This window comes from Xylocopa sonorina, chromosome 8 (assembly GCF_050948175.1).
Source record: "Xylocopa sonorina isolate GNS202 chromosome 8, iyXylSono1_principal, whole genome shotgun sequence".
NCBI lineage: Eukaryota > Metazoa > Arthropoda > Insecta > Hymenoptera > Apidae > Xylocopa > Xylocopa sonorina.
This window is the reverse complement of record NC_135200.1, coordinates 3,787,020-3,807,720: the sequence shown is the minus strand read 5'-3', so window position 1 is coordinate 3,807,720 and position 20,701 is coordinate 3,787,020. Positions and strand designations below refer to the sequence as shown.

The window sequence follows — 20,701 nt, the reverse complement described above, 5'->3', positions numbered from 1 at the left end:
TATTGCTAACTCTCGGACTATCCGTACTTTTGAAATCATGTAACATACGTACCGTTAGAAACTTCATTCGCGAAACGCATGACAATTGGATGGTTTAAACGTTACAAAAATAGATATTGTATAAGATACTAGAAAAAATGTCGCGAGCTTCGTGAGATGATAATTAAAATACCGCGTTATTTTCGTGTTACATTCTCTTAAATCTTTGGTATATGATTATACATCCAGAGAAATCTGTACTGCTTTAAGATCAATTAAACGATTGAGACGTTTACAAGTGATTAGCATAAATTTGCATTTTGTTTCCTTAGTAGTCGTTTTATACGAAATATAATCCTAGCCTATTGAATTTTCAATTCGACTAACTTGGCTGGCTACAGACGATTCTTCATTAAATTCTCCGATTTCCATTTGCAACTCGTACTTCAATTCTAAGCACCTGCATAGCCCAGAACCCGTATCTTCTCTTCATTTTCATTTTATTTCGAGTAATGGATACGAAGCAAGTACCAGAATCTAAATGGTGTATTCATTTACAAATCACTGGTCAACACGAGGTCAACTGTCTAATACACGCTCGCGGCTTGCGGGTCACAGTGCAAGACTATTCGCAATTCAGAGTCGGTGGAGCGTTAAAAGTATCTTCGAAGATCTAGAGAAGGAAAGTACAGTTACACGAAGCTCGAATACACAAGACCTCTGCCACGCGAAGTGCGCTCTGCTCGACGACGAATTCGAAGAACATCCGAAGAGAACTTTAAACTATTCAAACTAACGATCAGCGCTTCTAATTAAACTCGAAGAAACGCGGAATAATGGAACCACTTGTATTCTCGCTATATTCGTTGAGTACTGAAAGATTTACACGCGACTTCATTCTGATATTTTATTAACTCCATAAAAAACCTACTTATCTACACTGGTTCCTCAGTGCAATGTTAATCAGCGATAACTCCTCGCAGAAACCCAAGACCCATTCTACGTAGAGATTGTAGTTTTGAAACGGCCGATAGAACTCGATACGCTGGACGCAGTTCATCGAGCGTCGTCCGAGCTGCTCGGAATTCCGGTCACGTACCGAAGTGACATGAACCGTAGAGAGGATGACATGGCTCTGACCATTTCGTTCGTAACGATCCACCCGACGTGCTATTATGCAAGCGTAACCTCAACTTCGACTATGTCCAGAGATTACGTGCGGCAACGATACCGTGCCGCCTATATATTTTCGAAGCAACGCGGCCAGGAACGTGTTCCTCCTTCTCTCGTATTAGAAGCCGTACGTTCCAACCTAAAGGGAACAAGATTCCGCATAAATTTTGTTAACCGGAGCATCGTGAGATCCCGGATATAAAGAACCGAGTTAATAAATTATCAAACCGCGTCGGGCAATCGAGATCTCGGAACGATAGGGACGGGGCAATTCAACCGCGTGTGTATCGACGTTCGCCTTGCGAACGGCAACCGCGGACCCGATGTTCGAATAATAATTGCGCGGGCAAATGACTCGAAAGTGAACGTTTCGCGATCTACGTAGATCTTTCTCTCTCTCTCTCTCTCTCTCTTGTATAGTCGTGGATTGAAACGTTCTACGAGAGGCTCTGTTCGCGCATTTTTCAAATCGTTGACGAGTGACTATTTCCGATCGAACGATATGGTAATGAAATGACACAGCGAACCACCGTGCAAATGGAAAATCATGGGTGTTCGAGCACCGCGAAACTGCCTGTTAACGTTAACCGTGGTCAAATAGATACGATAAACTCTCGAGCATCTTCGAGCTACATGCTATACGCAAACGTGAATATCAAGTTTGTTGTACTTCATTGAATCTTGAATGCTTCTTTAAGACTACATTCGTGGTCATCGGTATTTAACGCTAGGCAAAGCACTTTCGCGAAAATTATGGATCGACTCACACAAAAAATAACATCTCTCAAGATTAGTTACCGTATTTATTCTGACAATCCAAACGAAATAATTTTATACCACGAATTTGTAAATAAAAAATCAGAACTACGTGTCGATTTTTAAGCAACATAATCCCAGATCTCTGCTCTTGCACTTTAACCTTATCGTAGCAAGGAGGTATGCCAGGTAATGTATCTCGAGCAGGATATGCCCTACAGTACAATGGGTGCACCCTTCGCCTGAAATTCGTCTGCTCTGTTGGTGAGAAGAACTTTGTAAAAGGGAAGGTAGGTTATCTGGTTTCATCTTCGCGAACCTTATCTCCTCAAGATCATGGCTACTGTCCTCCACGCGAAGGCCCTTCTCCTCGCAGACATTCCCTAGTTCCTCCTCCTGCCCCTCCGTTCGCCACAATTCCCGTCCTCCCACACTCGAATCCAGTTCATGAATTTTTCGAAAAATGATCACCATAAAGATACAACAACGGACGGAAAAAAATGTCACTTTCGAACGCCAAGAGTTTCGAGTTCCTTAACCAAGCCCTTCCGTAGGACAAGTAATTCCACGCAGGCATAAAATTTCTCCCAAGCTTCGAACGCGTATTTTTAACAACTGTTTGATTTTGCAAAAACGCCAACCACGAAGCCGGCGTCGCGACGATAGATCTCTTCCACATCCGGGACATTTCTTGGGAACCCGACGAAGTAAACACAAAAGACGATATGTGGGTACATTCGTAACGCCACTATTGTCAAATATCGCCGCCGCTTATCTACGTCACGTTTCTGTATGACGACGGGAAAGGACATTGCCTTTCGACGATACGGAAGAGAGCAAATAGAGACAGACGAAAGGCCTCGCGTGTGTTTCACGCGTGTGCGGACGCGCGCTCGCGCGCGAGTGTGTGTGCGGAGGCTAGAAAGGAACCGCAGTATGGAGCCAGAGTGCATCACTGACACCGGAAACTAGGGGAGCCTGCCTGCGTAACAGCCCCCATGCCACCCTACCTATTAAATACCAACGCTTACCAGTGTTTCTCAACCGATATTTCCCATTTCTCTGATTCCGCATCATTTCTATATGTATATTAATTTTATGAAAAATACCAGCTACTTTTAAAATAACACCCTTATTAATTTTCTGTCGAGTACGATGTACCTTAAAAATGTTTAATGAATATTAAACCGAATTGTAAAGTCGGTTCTGGTAACAAACCATTCGATTGTAATTAGATGGCATTTAACGCGTCCAATTATGGTGTTTGCGAAACTCGCGGTACGAATAGAATAAACCTAAACAAGTGGAATTGCAACGTCATAATTTGCACGAGGAAGTTGTTAAAACGTTATTGCTGAGAAATTCGATTATCGGATAAGGGATGCGATGCGCTAAAGCAAAACGAGCACGTGAACCGCTAACAATGGATTCCGTTTGAAATCTGTCCCAGTGACGGAGAGAAAGCTCGAACCTAAAGACGGTTAAATAATCAGCTGGGAGGCTAATTTCCGATGACGATTGCGCGGCGTTGCACAAGAGAGTTGATTTATGAGGTGTAATTAAAATAGAGCACGGCAATCTCGCATCGTCCGCGTTCGTAGCCGTGTACACGTCAAATTATTTATTTTCCGTGTATTTAGTCCATCAATTGTCCTATTCTTTCGCAGCGATGATCGCGACGTAATTTGGTAAGGTAATGACGCTTTCCACTTATCATGTTCGAGAATTGTCACTCATAAATCCAACGTGATTATATACGGAGATAACGATATAACTGTTGCATATGTATTCGCGGTTGCTTTCATACCTGCGGCGTTATTGATAAGCTAGCAAGCTGAGCTTAATGCGACCGCTAATTCAAAGAATTCATTATCTTTCTGCTATGTCAATGGCTTAAACGCGCTCAATGTGTGAAGAGTTGAAAAATAGAACCAATGTATTGTTATAAGTACGGATAGCAATAGATTTAACTCTAAATATATGATATATTTTGTAAAACAATGAAGAGATTCCTTATATATAACTTGGATCGTAATTAGGAGCGCAAATTTTTATAAATAATCCCAGAACGGAAGTGAATGCATTTTTACACGTTGGATTTTAAATACTTAATTGGAGCCATTAGCATAACAACGAATTTGACACGTTATATAAACCCTTTCCCAAAAATGGATCAGCAATTCGCTTTCACCGTAATTACAGGTTATTATCTACTTGAAAAAGAACATACAATTTCACTGACTTCGACATTTTGTTTTTGCACAAATTAAAAGTGAGTGGGAAACATGCTTGAAGATAAGAAGAAATGACACGATGAATAACATCCGTGAGGTGTATCCTTTACAAATCTATTTAACACTTTCACCGATACTTATGAAAGGTTAAAATCCCCAATCGCATTAAGTACGTCAAAAGAAGAACTCGAGCGTTCAACGTACGCGCAATTAAACGAATACAGTTAACGAATAAAATGGATGAAAGATCTGAAGAAATGTTCAAATTTTCAAAGATCAACGAGAACTGTTTTCAATTCTTGCGAAAATCGATTCGTCGATTTGAAATTATCATTTTGTCGTACTGACACGATGAAGACCTCAGGCTCGTCCGCAGCAAACGTTTCAAGTTAGTCGGAAGCGAACGCTTAGGATAGAATTATATTATCGATCATGAAGTAGGGATCACTGTGTCGATGCTTGTTACCGTTGGCTTTCATCGAAGCTCGGACAAAATCAATCGACGTCGCGATCTCCATTTTCCATTTACTGCCATCGACGAACTTTTGCCAAGCTGATAAAACCAGCTGTATAAACCGTCATTAATCAATCGCGCGGCAAAATACGCGGATCAAAGCGGAGGTGAAATTTTAAATAAGTTATATCACACGTTGCACCGACATCCTTTCGGTCGTTAATAAATTTCGTCCATAGAAAGGAATCGTTGATGCGAACCAGAACGGAAGATTTATGGATAACAATTATATTGTAAATAAGGAGCAAGTGAATAAATATAAGTATTTTTTGCTGTTCGTAATACTTTTCCTTTAACGAGTGACTCAAAAATCAGATAAATTCGTTTATTTATTTCGACACTTAATTTTATATCATACTTTATATCGAGACAGAGAATATTCCATATATAGGAATAAAATCGCTGCGAGAGCTGTGCGAAGTGTGTGTGCGTGGAAGATGTGTGAACGTGTCAATAGTTTAAGAAACGCAATGTGGCGTAGCGAATAAACAAAAGCAGGCTATTTGTAATAAACATTGTATCTAAAAGCAGCAAAAGTGGCGAGCTAACTTCCGATAAATACTCTATTTCTAAATCTGATCCTGCGTACATGTAAATCTAAAACTTTGCGATTAGAATTATCCTAGCAAAGTGCACAGTTCGATCTTTACCTGATTTCCATTCCAATTCCTACGTCTAACTCTACACACGTGTAAACGTAAAAATGTACGACAAGAATTTTTCCAGCGAAACGCACAGTTCGATCTCTACCTGGTTTTCATTCTCATGCCTCCGTATGCCAGCGACTGAACCGTAGGCAGAAAAAGGAGCTCTGAGAATAGCGAATCATCATCATTTGCGTCGTTAACCGTGAATGGGAAATAGAAGTTCGAAGAAGAAACGAATATCTTGAGGTACGAAAGGGTTCTTCTAAGTTGGTATAGGGTACCCTCGCAGCCATTATACTTAGTATACTCTTGGTGTTCTTGCTTCACGATAATAAAGTCGATGGTGAGCTCGAGTCGGCACACGTTATGAATAAGTACGCATAACGTCCAGGCATATGCACAGGAACGTATCTATATTCATACCCGCCGCTATTGGGTACGATCCAACAATACATAGGAGAATATCACGCGTTAGAGGCAACCCCTCGACCGGTCGCGCGGAGGGTCTTAGATTCTTGCTGACTCGACCACTATGGAAAGGGACCGGATTCGAAAATTAATTAACTTTCCCCTGCGGCGAAGACACGAGGAATTTCGGTAACACACGGCTAGAACCAAGTTAAATAATACCTAGACTCGTCGTATACAACACGTGAATGTAAAAAATTTTTCAAGGATGTAGTAAATTAATCATAAAAGTCATGGATGAAATAAAAATGGATGTTTCAAAACTACTACGTGATAACTTTCCATTCCTAACTGATTTTAAACCCAACAAAGCCTCTCGATGCACAAGAATAAAAACCTCCCGGCATTGGATCAAGGATGAAGAAAAACGAATACGATCGTGATTAATTGAAAACATGGTATAAGATACATTTGGGAGGGACGAGGAAAGAAAGAGAGACGAAGGGAAGGGTAATCGATGGTAAATATTTCTTGACACTTAATCTCGAACGCAAGGGGAAGTGGTAAGAAGAAGAAGCATCGTGACTTTGGTTGCAATAAGAGACTCGAACGGATAATTATTATCACGGGGAGCCGCCCCAAGAGCAAGAAGAGGAGAAAGAGAAGGCGGTAATGGCGAGGAGAGGAAGAAAAAGGACGTAAACGCGGGAGAAAGGTGTTGGGTACGGACACGTTGATTCGAGATAAAGATGGTTCAAGGATCAATACCTGCGGTACGTGTAAGTACCAGGATCGCCATGGTGCAGACCATCGGACCTCCCTTTCTCCCTTTTCCGACTCTACTTCTTTTTCACCGTCATTGGTCTCTTGTCTCGCTGACCCTAAATACCAACGCACGATTAAACGCTCGATTACTTCGCCACGCGATATAAATGTCCATACGTATGCGAATGAAGACGGCAAAACAATCGCACTGACATAAGAGAAAGAGCACCAGTCGAACAGCCAAGTCGCGAGTTATCCAGTGGATTTTGCCTCGACCAGTCGTTCGACACCGCGACTGTGAATGAAAGGGCTGCCAAGAGTTTATTAACGCAGAAGTCAAAGTATCCCGACGATCTTCCCAAGGATCACTTTGTCACCCTCTGGTGAAAGTTATGAAATTTTGCAATTTCTCAAAATAGTTAGTATTTATATTTGACGTACGGACGAGCAGTCTAGAGTAGAATATATTTCGCGATAACTTCATTTGTACATATATACGTCCTCGCGTGCAAAGAGTTTGCACGAGGAATCGTGTTTCAGGCCCGACTAAACCTGGTACCAGCGTAGAAAGCATGGCACGAGTCGCGTCTGCTACTCCGATTGCTTCATCAAATGTCTCACCGATACCGTATCGATGAAAAACCGATGATACGGAATATTAATAGTTCGTTAATATTCTCGAGTTACAGAATGGGCTTCAGTTTTACCAGGCATAAAACGAAATAATTCAATTACTCTTAAACAATGAAAATTCTCGAACACCACAGATCTTACTGTTAACAAATCGAATAATAATAATTAAACGCGCGACAAGGCAAAAACTTTCAGCGAAAGAACTAGTTAGAAAAATATCGCGCGTGAAAAACCATCAGCGAGTAATAAGTAATAATTGAAAAGGCTATTGGCAGCATAGCAAGAATTTTCTTTCCCTCTGAATGATTACGGCCGTAAGAAACGGGCAAAAGAAACGCGCGCTGGAAATCAACTGCAACCCGACTATTCGAATAATAATAATAACGCCTCGGCTATTATTCGACGCGTTTACAAGACGGATACAAGCGAATCTGAATCCTGCCGGTTGATTCTCGCGCGTCTACCTCTCTCCACCTTCTTCCATCGAATATCAAAGCACGCACGTTATCCGTAGGAACGAGTCACGGTGAAAACCTCGTCGGCTACCTTCGTATCTCGCACCTGCTGCTTGCCAGAACGCCGAGGTATTCTCTGCCGATGGCAGTCAGCTTCGTTTTTGTACAGCATCGTCTGGTGCGGCCATCGAGAGTGCACCAGTCACCCGTTCGAGCGGTCCCGAGTGTTGCCGCAATAATTCCTCGATGACCATATACGAGGGCCACCTGAACGGTTCGAAATAATGAGAGTGGGACAAATTATCAAAATAATGGGAACAAGAAGCGGAGAGAAATACCTCGCCCTGTCTCCAAACGGCGCGATTAACGAGGCCTAAATACTGATTTCTCCGCTTTTCCGTGCTACGCATCGTGGACGCTTGTCAACCGTTTATTAAGGCCTATTACCGCTTACAAATCGATCAAATTCTCCCTGCTGATAATTACACGTGGCTCGTATTTCGCTCTTATTACATTGTGTCGATTCGAGTCCAATGACGATGGAAAATTTCGTAATTCGCTCGCGAATCTGGTATAACCTACGTCTATGTCTACGATTTCCTTTTTCGGTTCCTTTTTTCATTTTAGAAACGAAAAATGTGCTTGTTTCGAATCGAAAATCGATGGCTGCTATATTATTTGTCATATAAGACAAAATTTATTTTTCCCATGGGAAATTGAGTGAAATTATCGTACGATGATTAAGGAATTACGATACGTATTGAAACAGAGAAACGGTATTCGTAATACGTTAAAACAGGATGTAGGGGTTCGATGATAAAACAGAAACAACGAGTAGTAAACGCTCCATAGAAATCTTGGATGCAATACGAGCGCGGGTATGCACTCAAATAATGACGTATGAAAATGGCGTAGCCCGCATCCTGCATCTGGTGGAAAAAAATGCACTATTTAAAGTTCTCTCAGGAACTCCGAGAATCCCTACACAAAGAATCTAACAGTTTCCTTCTTAAGAATTACGACGGATAATTATAGTTTTTCATTTCCTCTGTAGAGGAGAACGACAGAAATAAATAATACCCTTAATTATGATAATTTCTAGAAATGAACGAGAAGCTATCAATTTAATTTCACACTTGACTACATCTGAATGTTCCTGATAATTTCTATAGGACACGTTTAGTGAAACGATTCGCTACAACTTTTACAGCTATTACACGCTATTAGAACTTTCACACGTTATTAACTTTATAAAATGTTTATATCTTAACAAAAATATCTGAAAACTTTAAACGTGAACATAAATAAATTTATCTTCGTGTGTGCAAAACATATTAATTTCCGATTCTATCTCGAGAAGATGCGCGTCTTTAATTTCAATTGCCGGTATTAATAACTACTCGTAATTACGCGAAACCAAATGGCTGTGACGTGCAAAGTGGTTCGTGAGTGTTCCATATATTTAAGTATTTCGAAACCTTGATTATATATATATATAAATTATTTCTCTCGAAGAGAGAGCAAAATTTGCATTAAATTCATATCACCGTACGCCCTAAATCCATACGTATGCGTATCTCCCCTTCTCTCACAGATATACATTTCCAAGCAATTTATTTACCTTGCACTTACTTCCAATCGATTTTGCAGTCGAATAATGCAGTTATATTTGCAAAAGCTTCCGAATATACTATCCACCCTGAAAACAGTGCACCACCCTTCGCAACGTGTCCCGTCACGCTCGGGAACCTATCAGAGACGCACCTGGCAATCGATAGTGGTACAAAGGTACCCATAGACTTGAAACGGACAAACGGGGATCCGAAACGAGGGTAGAACTTGTACGAACGTATATAACATTCTACGACTGTTCCAGGTAGGGCGAACATGGTCCAACAAACTCGATAGTCACGTTACAAGCTACCTAGGAAATGACTGGTTCAAGCACATACTATGGATTTGTTAACATTAAATAAACAATCTGTATATTTTTAAACGAAGACAGCTACGAAATTGGAAAAGATGGTCGAAAAATCCAAGGCAGAGTTAAAGTAATAAATTGCACGAGTTTCTCGAGAAAAATGGTGGATCCCTTCTACCATTAAATATCTCACGCCATTTTCAAAGAACCGACCAATCCGATCCGGAGTCAGAATTAAACTACACACCTTGCTAATTGATGAGACATGGCCTCTCGAATAATCAGAGAACCGCTCTAATTGACGAATACATAAGACTGCTAAATATGGGCTCGGACTTCACCAAGATCGGCGGTACGAGAATTGGAGAAACTTCGACCAATCTGCGAGGTGTTAGTCCCACGAAAATCGTTTCGCACGACAGTGCTAATTTTCGACACAATTGCCAAAATCCGGCCCAAATTTGTGAAAAATACGTCGTATTCTTGCACAAGTGAAATGTAAAAATAAAACATTTTATGCTAAATTCTGCCAAAAGGACGCGTTGAAAACAATATTGATAAATTCTAATATTATAAAAAAGTATTAGCTAATTTAATATTAACTAAAATTCTTTATAAAATATAGAAAAATTTTATAGGCAATAGACGAATAAAAAGAATACGAATAAATACTATTATAAAGTTTGAAGAATTTGGCACACCAAACCATCGACCTTACACCTTCAAAGATCTTCGCTAAGCATGGTTTGCGGTGCGTGGATACAGCCAAGAACGATTTTACACGGTTCGACGCGTTAGCAGATGTTGTTGCGATCGTACGCCGTAACGTGCTCCTATCGATGTAATTACACGTATAATCAACGATAGGAGGATTCAAAGGTTACTCATTTGCGCATTCTTTTATACGGTAATGCACAGAGAACAAAATAAGGATTCGCTGGGAGCGTAGCGTGGAATACGATGAGAAGCAAGCCTAAAATCGAGAATTCCGTTGTAACCACTCGTTAGTTTCCTCAAGCTTGAAAGAAGTGCACGAGTGGTCATGCTGATTGACGAGTATCGGGCACAATTATTACAGGGAGAACACGACGGAACGATACAAACGCCGTTTGTGGAATACCTTTGCCTACAATGTTACTCGAAACCACGCACGGAAGCTTGATTCTTGCTGTGAAACAATTGAACTGAAACTCTACGTTAATTTATAAATGTATCTAAACTTTACCACATATTCTACGAGATAGATTGAAATTTTTGTACTACTTTGAGAAGGAAAGTCGTAACATTCTGTAGAGATTGACATATGTTAAAGTAATTACACGCGAAAGTCATGCGCAACAAAACTAAGATAAGATAACAAGTTTCACTTCCTATGATTCTAATCACGGTAATAAAAAAAAACGTGAACAAATTGCATCGACATAAGCGCGTTAAATCCTGGGAATCCTGCAAGGACTCGTGCCGTTTGGTAGCAGGGCGTGGGAGACCGTCGACCAGCTGCTGGTGGATGTTGGTTCAAGGACCATTACATAATGGGACTGTGTATATGAACGTGCATGTTAGTCGAGAAAGTCACGTTTTCGTAGAGCGTCTGGCTTTTCAGAACAACGAAAAACGAAAGAGGAAAGTCATGCGTATAATGAGAACTATGTATGAACTACACACGTTTGACGTTCAACTTCAATTATGGACGCGAGGAATTAATCGTTCTTGTGACGATACTTGCAAATCCTACAATAATTTCTAATACATTCATCTTCTTCACTTCAACCTTCATCTTTCTTTACTTTTCAGATATATTCATTTCCAACATATTTAAAATCCTCTCCGTTCAATGTTCTGTTATACACGAACTGTAACCACGAGCATGCTCTCGATTTAGTTAATGCAACAGCAGTATCCATCCGGGCCACGAATTTAACATTCAATAACGATCCACTGAATTGAAAGCAACCGCAGTGGCTGAATGGGTTATCGCTCGGTTCTCGCGGGCCCAATTAGAGCGAAGTCACAGCCAATCAACGTGAAAGCGCGGGACAACGCGCGAAACGGTGCGTTATCATCGGCGAGGATCACGAGCGACCAGTTTGTGGGAGCGAAGGTGGTTGTTGATAACTCGACGCGAGGCGTCCGCCAAGCCTCGACAGTCGCGCACTCAAACGAATTTCCACCGCCGTTGCACGTGCAATCCGACACAAACGAGAAGAATTTTATACGCGCGCGCGCGCGTGCATTCAGCTACACACACACACGTGCGAACCGAGTGCACCCACCAAGAAGTTCAACGCTGGGTTCGCACCGCGCGCGCTGGGATTCGCTAAGAACGCCGTTTCTCACTTACAAATTGCGAAAGAGTCTCTCCAGCGCGCGGATTCTTCCTCGTTACGTGCGCAAGCTTGAACGAGAACGGTGACAGCGAACGCCCGAGGAGGAGACCTGGCGTAACTTCCGGAAAATTTTCACCGTGCGACGACGACGTTGTCACAATGATCCGAAACCGGGTATAGTAAACAGTGTCGTGGTCGCTTTGTTAACCGTGGAACGTTGATCGAATCGATGATTAATTTCGTATTTGCGCAAATTCATTTATTTCTTTCACGCTGTCCCGATAAATGTTTCGAACGAAATTGTTTAAGGATAAGTCTCGAAAATATATTTTGAAGATAACTAAACACGATGTGTAAAATTTGAAAATTACGAAAGAATGATATAAATGGTGCATCATTTTCAACAAAGATAAAATCATATTTTGTTACGTTAAAATAATGAAAGCATAAGATATTTACCCGTTACGATTGACGATACGATGGTGGAAAAAATAAGTCGGTTCGTTTAATGGAACGTTAGACACGTAAGCGTGGCTTTCGATTGTTCCGTCGTGCGAGCATGTAATACGAATCAACAAGCGTGTCTACGAGGGGGGTTCTTGCTTTCAGACGCAAGCTTCGCTGACCGCGTGAAAAATTAATCAAGCCAACGTTCCACAACGCTAATTGCAACGTATACCATTTATCTGTGAATCTCTTAACGCGAGCAGCCGGGAATCGTCGACTCTCCTCACCGCAGAGAAACACCGATGCATCGATCGTTTCGATTAATTCGAACAAATTTTTTTACGATTACCACCGTTGCAAGACCGTAACGCTTCGAAGTACACTGCGAGATCGTTACTGGGTCGACGCACGAAAAAGGCAATCTGTGCGACGCGATAAACGTCGGTGGTTTCATCCACTTGAAATAATTCAACGCTCGTATTAATAAGATATTATAAAAAAGACCGGATGGCAATAAAAGTTCATCTGCCGGGAGCACTGAGACGCCTGAAACAAACCGGATGGCAGATATATTTGATCGCGTTATTAACCAACGACGACAACGCCAGACGGTTCGTAAATGCCAACTCCTAACCGAATAAAATATCTTACGTGTAATGTCCTGAATTGCTGTGGTCACCAGAAATTTTAAACGCTACCGATCAAAAGGAGCGGAGGAACAAACGGAGGTGTAATTTGTGTTGCATATATGTACGTATGTCTTGAAACGTAAAACGAAAAAGCAGATAAAAAACGTTTAACGCGTAAAGGAAAAGTATTTAAAACTAAAAAAAAAATACTTATTAATTTTCTATTTATTTCAAAATAATAAGTATCGTAAGTATTTCCTCTATGAGAATGTGCATTCAACGTTCGAATTCTCTGCCACGCGCCGCTACAACCAAAACGCATCGTCAGTTTAAAATACCGTAGGAAAAAATCGCGAGGCGCGAATGTTTCCGAAATTAGGGAAATTCTGCAACTTTGTATAGACAGGTTCCCATGACCGTTCGCTGGGAGAAAAGTTATTAGTCAGTCGGCGATTAGCCTCGTGTAAAGCATTCGCTTTACCGTGGCGCTCATTGCCATTTATCAGGCAAAGGAGTGACTGTGTACACGCTCTTACGCCCGTGGAGAAAGAGGAAGACGGAGAGAAAGAATCGAATGATTAATAGATACGATCGCATTGACCTAAGGTAGAACGGGCCTCTCGCGTATCCTCGCGATGGCTGTGTTGCTGCTCTTGGGAAAAACGGCCATATCGACGTAGGAATAACGAGGATCCCTGTCCGTGCCCGTGCCGCAGGAAATAATCGCTTTAGGCTGATTCGAGTCCGTCCTGCGTGAAACGATTTCCACGTGTCGCGGCGGGAAAACGGTTTCACGGTGGTCTTCTCGCCCACGAAAACGACCACCGTTTCTTTGCTCCCCGCTTTTTTCCCAGCCAGATCGCAACAACGTTATCACTGGTAGCGATGGATCGTTGGGAACGATTGCGAATTAAACCGTGGCTTACGCTTCGGAGGGAACGAATGCTTAATACTTGTGAGAAAGCGGCAAGCGGTTGAATAATTCCTGGTTCGTCGCAAGTTTGCGTCGAACTCAGGCTGAGATCGTGCCTGCGGCTGAAGAATGAAGCAAAACCGCTTTGACCGTGGTATTCGAGGAGAGCGAATTTTTCAGAGAATGAGTTGAACCACTCGACTGGTCAATTTTGTGAAAGTTAATCGTTTGTGTTTCTATCAAATTAAACGTTCGCCGTAAAGCCAAACGTACCATTCAGATATTAAACTTGACAAATTTTTACCAAGCGAAGTCGAGGAATTTAACCTTTGGCTAGCTTAGTTTCAGTACGAAAAACAAGTGGTAGAGTGTAAGTGAAACGAATAGAACTGGTAACCGTCCGGAAACGTGGTTCGATCCAATTGAACGTTATCAGAAAGACGTTTCTAATCGACTTTGTACGAAGACGTACGCGCAAGCCCTCGACGCGAGCCCTTTCGTTTCCGTTCCGTTCCTCTTGGCCATCGAAAAATTCCCTTCTCTACGAGCGGAGCTTCTTAGAATCTGCATACTGCCACGCGGGATAGATCCTTCCGTGCTTTATAAGGGCTCGCGGCTGTCCTGCCGTTGACTGACGGCACAATCCTCGATTCTTGCACGATACTGAGGAGCAGCACGGATCTCTGGGACGAGGACGTAACTGGCAGAGAGAAACGGAAGGAACGGATGGACGTGCGGTAGCCGGGTCCTTAATTATGCGGTTTTACGCTACGCGCCAACAACAGGGAGAAAAGGGACGACGGGGAGGTGGTTAAGACGAATGCAAATGTCCGCGTGGCGTATAGGCCAGGTCGGCGTAAGCGACTCGAGAGCCAGAGATCTTGCCCTTTTAGTTAACAGATGCCGCGAGATACCACCGATCTCTTGTCTTTCTTCAATGTCCTACCTGCGCTTCACTGAGAAAACGAGACGATCGGGGGAACTGGGAGAAAAGTATCGGTATAATCCATCGGTTCGAAAACCACGCGCGACTCGAGCGGTCTTTAACAGCCAGTGGAAAATCTGATCGCGAGCCAAGCTGACTTCACCAGTGGCAAAATCGTCGACGACGAACGCGTGCCTGCGAATACGTCGATAAGCGGTTCACGCGCAACCCCGAGGGCTAATTAACGTGCAATTTTTGCGAGAGTGAAATCTACGAGATCCGCGCGACTCCAAATTGTGACCTTTCCTGGAGAACGTGTTGCCCCTAAGTGAACGGCAGGAGAGACGCTTGGCAGACTTTAGTATCATCGTGCACGCGTTTCTCAAGTTGCATTCATGTGTATGCACGTGTGCACGGAAGGCTCGTGTGGCCCCTGAATCGATGAAAGGGAACGAGGAACCGGTTGCAGGTCGATCGCACGTCGGATTCTAAGCCGTGCCGGTTTCGAGTGTCTCTAGTAGCTATGCGATATACAAAGAGTGAATTTCGACTCCAAAAATGTTAGTGCCGATAATAGTCGAAAACTGAAGAATGAGTTAAAGGAGCGAAATAAATCGTAGTACAACCGATAATTGGAAAGGAATAATACTAAGTACTTTACGTAATAATCAGGTTGCAGATATCTGTACATTTCTACAGAAGTCAAAACGAAGCTTATTTCTTCTTCAAAACATATTACACGAATGATTTATTCGTATCGAAATGAATTTTTCAACCAGAGGCGAAAACCGACTTTTGGTCGGACATTCGCGAGATTAGACTTGTGAAAATGAACGTGATACTTGTATCAGCGCACGGACGACGCGAAGTTTTGTGTGAAAGCACGTTAAGTCCGGGCGAATCGTTTCCTAAGGAGAGAGAGAAGAGAAAGCCTGAGAACATAAGAACGGCGAGCGTCTGGAGAACTGCCGCCATGCCGCATTCAGAGTATCTCAACGCAAAGTAACAGACTCGAGGCGAGGTCCTCGATCCGCTCTCGGAAGCGACTGCCAACCTGACTCAATCGGAGAACGTTCCAGAATGTAATCCAGAGATATTGAACTTTTTTTTCTCTCTCTACTTAATAACCACGACATTTCAATAAAAGCAATTAGATTAACATTACAGAGTCGTTTCGAAATATATTTACGTATAATCACGACAACTGACATCGACAACATTTCGACTTTTTAGAATATATTGAGTTAATTAATTTCGATGGAGACTCAAATGTTGTAATGAAGTTGGAATAGAACGTTTTTTCTGCTTTTTTTTATGTCGAACAAAAGTAGAAGTGAAATGAAATAAAATTTGTTATGCAAAAATGTTGAATTTGTCTGCGTGTCACTACAACTCGATTTTGTTAACTTTCTTTAGTCGAATGCTCTGTGTCGACTGCACGTTCTTCCCGCCTAAGTATTCATTGGCTGGAGCCAGGGTTACGTCATGGCGCATGTAGATTTATGAGATGAAGAAAAGTGAAAATGAAAATTCACGATCGTGAACGTTCGAAAGGTCAGAAACTACTTTACAGGTATTTTGCACACTTAAGACGTAATTTTTGTAGTGATGATAACAATAAAAAATTGATTCTAATATGAAGTTTTAATATACGTAAATACGTGCAGTTGTATTTAATTCATAGAAATATAATGCAACAGTTATTTAAATTGAAGCAAAATGAAAATAATGCAAAATCTCTTTATAAATTTATAATTTATGGGTTAACTATATGAAAGAAACGGTTACAAATAAATATTTTTGTGTTAAAAATGTTGCAAACGTAAGGAAAATAGTCTAAGCTGTTGTTTGTGATCAAAATGAAAAAGAAACGGGGACGCAAAACGTTGGTTCGGATGTTTACGTGCGCACGAGGGAAGGAAGACTCGTTTCCTGGAAAGCGGGGTTGGGCACCTGTCCTTCAGAGACTATCAACTTTGGAGCACACGCTTGATGACAACATCGAAATTGAGCACCACTGTGACAGTAACATCACCACGTGCATTCGAGGAGCGTAACACGTTTACGTCAAAAATCTGATAAAGACGGAATCCCTAAACATTTTTCTCTAAATATTAACAAACAAGGAAATGATTCAATTCCAATGAATATATTACACGAATTACACGAAAACACAGACGGACCTAATTGAAATCTTGATAGAGTCAGTGACTGATTTTCAGTACAATGATGCCTGCATTTTAACATTTGGGATTTAATGCCAATATAGCGGAGGACGTCAACAATTTTTAGAATTTCAAGAAAGTTGGTTGGTCCAAAAATGGGGTTGATAGAAATGAGCAAGTCGAGCAGTTTACGGTAAACACATAAATTAATTTGATTTGAGATTTATAGGGTGATTCATAAGCAATGGTGGATGACTGAGACATTATAAAAAAAAGTAAAAACATTAAAAAAAGAGTATAATCATACGGCTATGCCACTTTCATTCACAGAGCGACAATTTAAACTCTGCTACGCAGCATCCTGCCTACAAATAACAAATAAAGAATAAGAATAGAAGAATATCAGTGAAATATTCGTTTCGAAAAGAAAAAAGGACGCGTCGAGTAGTACGAACGAACTAAAATGGTCAATATTTTTGAGACTGGTAGTAATTGAAAGCAAGCACGAGAGACGATGTCCGACATCGCTCCGGAATACCAATTATACGAATGAAATCGTTCGATAATCTTTCGACGCTTTGACCTCGAACGGTTCCTAAGAGAAGTTTAACAGAGAAAAGGTTCGAGAAAAAGACATCGAGTTTTAACTAACGTTCAAGCGTGGAACGCGCCGGCGCTCAGCGTTGTTTCGTGACCTGTTGCCTAGCAGCGACATGTGGCGAGGAACGACTTCAAACTGACTCCGAAGCGGACACGAGAGAATATACGCTCGGGAGATGCGCATTTATCACACTTACCGGATACCGCAGGAAGAGAAACGATCATGAACAGAGACAGGAAGAGACACGCCATCGATGCGTAATCCAATTTTCGTCGTGGCAACATGATGCCGTGAATTTTATCCACACACATCGAGTAGACACACACTCATCGAGGCCCGGGCGCACACACTAGAGAGAACCAACACTTCGGTGCACTTCAGTATTAAATCCGCGTACCGTCACTTGACCGCGCACATCGTCCGAATTCTATGTCACCTCCGATACGTCCAGCAAAAGTGTATATACACCGTCACGCGAGGCAATACGAGAAAAAAGCATGCGACAACCGTATACGAACACGACCGCGTCCGAAACACTTCTGGGATCCCTATTGTTCGCTTAACGCGCTGAAAGTAGTTCCCCAATGCGCGCGCACCTGCCTCCAACGGCTGTATTACTACGCCACCATAGGATGGCTGACAGCGCGGGCCAATTGGAATTCAGCTAGAATGGAATACGACCGTAGCGCGCGGTTATTACGTTTTTTGGCTACAACAGAACGATGGAACCGAACGATCGATCGAACTTATCCGTTTGAAAATCCTAGATGCGATATCAAATGGTTCGTGCCAAAATGAGAACGTCAATTAATATCGAGTTTAATATATTTTTGAAACTGTAAAATGAAAATTAATTTCTACTGTTTTGCGTCTTCGTCAAATTTACTGCGTTATTGTAACAAATAAGCGTCGATATTCGTAGCGCATCGTAGAACTGTACACGAATTTCATTGGTAATTTATGTTGGTCGTACACTTTGTATCCTACATACATACTCTTAACAAATTAACTTTGCTGTATAGAACAGTAGCCACAGATACTTCTAATTAATTCTCACTTCTCGCTGCACTACACTGCGAGCGAAGAGGCACGTAACAGTCTAACGTTGGTGATTTAATTGTCTCGTTATCAAGGTTGTTAATTAAACCATCCGCATGTGTAATACTGTCGCGAGCATCGCTATCGCCAGTTTTTTTAAACAGTCGCGGGTTCTTTTTCGCTCGATTTCACGAATTCAAGCCTCGAATACGAATCGAATCTCTGATCCCCAGTCGGATTGAAACTTAACGCCGTCGCGGATGACGCTTCTCTAGAATTCAAACGGCAAACGGTACGCAACGAACGTGGTCAGTTATAAAGTGCCAAGACGCCGATGTGTATGAGGCCCGTCGAGTACTGGCCAAGCATGTCTGATCATTAATTAACCTTCCAGCGGTTGATTGCGTGTAACGCGAAATTCATCGCCAGCATAGCCGCCACCAGGCGCGGCTGCTGCCTTAACGAATACAAATGCGGAATTATAATTCGGTGCCCCTCTCCTTAAGCCCATTCACAGACAAAGCCTTACGAATTGCTTTCCCCTTTGTGTTCAAGGGGGCACGCGAGATACAGGCACGAAACTGTAAATACTGTTGCGGTCGTTAGTTTTTATTAATGAAACGATTAACCCTATCATCGAGCCGCAAACATCTGCAAGTTATGCATTGCGGCGCAAAGTATTACACCATCGAGAGCAATGCCGTTTTCCTTCGGATGCGCTGTGCGCGTTGTTCATGTTTTCAGTTTACAAAAATCTTTTCTACCTTTTCATTTATTCGCTATTTTTTATATAATATTTACTGAGATTTATTAAAATAATTTAAGTATAATTAAGTTATTAGTAAATTATTCTTACTGCTTGCGTAAAATTTAAAATGCCACTTTTTGCAAGTACAATGATGAAAGATCAAAATTAAAATAATCAAAGAAATATATGTGTGCACAGTATCTACAATAGTATCTAATAATGTATGCGTTTCCGTTCTATACGATGTCGTCGCTAAGGCAACGTTACTTGCTATTAAGTCGATAAGGAGCAAGTAGATTTTCAAGTTTCTCTGTGAAATCATGTGCGATCCGTTAGCGCCTACCACCGAAAACAAACTAAACGATTTGAATAAGAAGATCGCAGAGATCAAGAAAAAGATCCAGCTATCAGGTAAATCTGTGGGCTTAACGAAGTGTATTAAAGTTATAATCTATTTGCTAAGTCTGGTTTAGCAGTCGCATATTTACTATTCTGTCGTTTCGCATAATGTCATTTGAAATAAGAAAACAATTCGTTAGCGTTTATTTCCAAAACAAGTTCCTGATTGCATCCGAAGATACATAAGAACACGTTTAACCGGATAAACTAGAAGTCCAGAAAGAAACATTTGTATCGCGCATAAGTGACTCTCCAGTGACCAAAAAAAAAAAATTTTCTACCGGGTTACTATGTATTACCGTATCAGAATGTTAATTATAAAATGAATATTCTAGAAAACGTTTCTATTACACGCCATTTAAAGAATACCACATCGATTCCTAATTTAAATGACTCGTACATGATATTATTTTTTAACCCAAAACAGTTTATCTTTTTTAAATAAACACGGCAGTAAATTGATAATTATTCTATAATTTCTTAAACAGTGTTTGACTGATAAAAAACTGAGTAAAACGTTTGATACTAACTGTACTTAAAATGCATAAGGGTCATCTTGTCATTGCCATTCTGGTTCATCGTTCAAACGATACCACGAGATTATCGTCTCCTACATTCTTTCCAGAAATCACTTAAAGAGACAATCAACAACCTAGCATTAGCTAGTTTCTATAAACAAAGTCACTTTTGAGGAAAATCGTGACGTCAATTTAAGCAATTTAAGCAATTTAGTTTATTTATGGTGTGCATGCAAAATACGATGATCATGACTCGCGGCTTGAACCACCGCAACTATCAGTTCAGTCACGACCTGTGTTTGTTGTATCCTCCGGCTATTATTATAGAAACATTTTTTTATTTTCTTTTGCAGCTTAATTATTGCTCTGTAATCTCTTTGCGCAGATTCAAGCCGATTAAATTCCATTCGACATAAAATGTATTTTGCGGAAGATATCGTTATTTCCTAAGACGCGTTTACATGCACATAGTAAAATATTACAAGCCATAACCTTATGTCTTTTGG

At 41.3% G+C, this 20,701-nt stretch overlaps 1 protein-coding gene across 2 annotated transcripts in view; it reads right to left on the bottom strand.

Annotated features, from left to right (window-relative positions):
- N (neurogenic locus Notch protein) overlaps window positions 1-18,030 on the bottom strand; it is a 245,395-nt gene extending 227,365 nt beyond the window's left edge. For both annotated transcript variants that reach the window (XM_076899547.1, XM_076899548.1), the window contains exon 1: window positions 17,689-18,030. In XM_076899547.1, coding sequence (XP_076755662.1) covers window positions 17,689-17,803 — 115 coding nt within the window. In that variant the 5' untranslated portion in view covers window positions 17,804-18,030. The remainder of the gene's footprint in view (window positions 1-17,688) is intronic.
- Window positions 18,031-20,701: the final 2,671 nt, after the last annotated feature.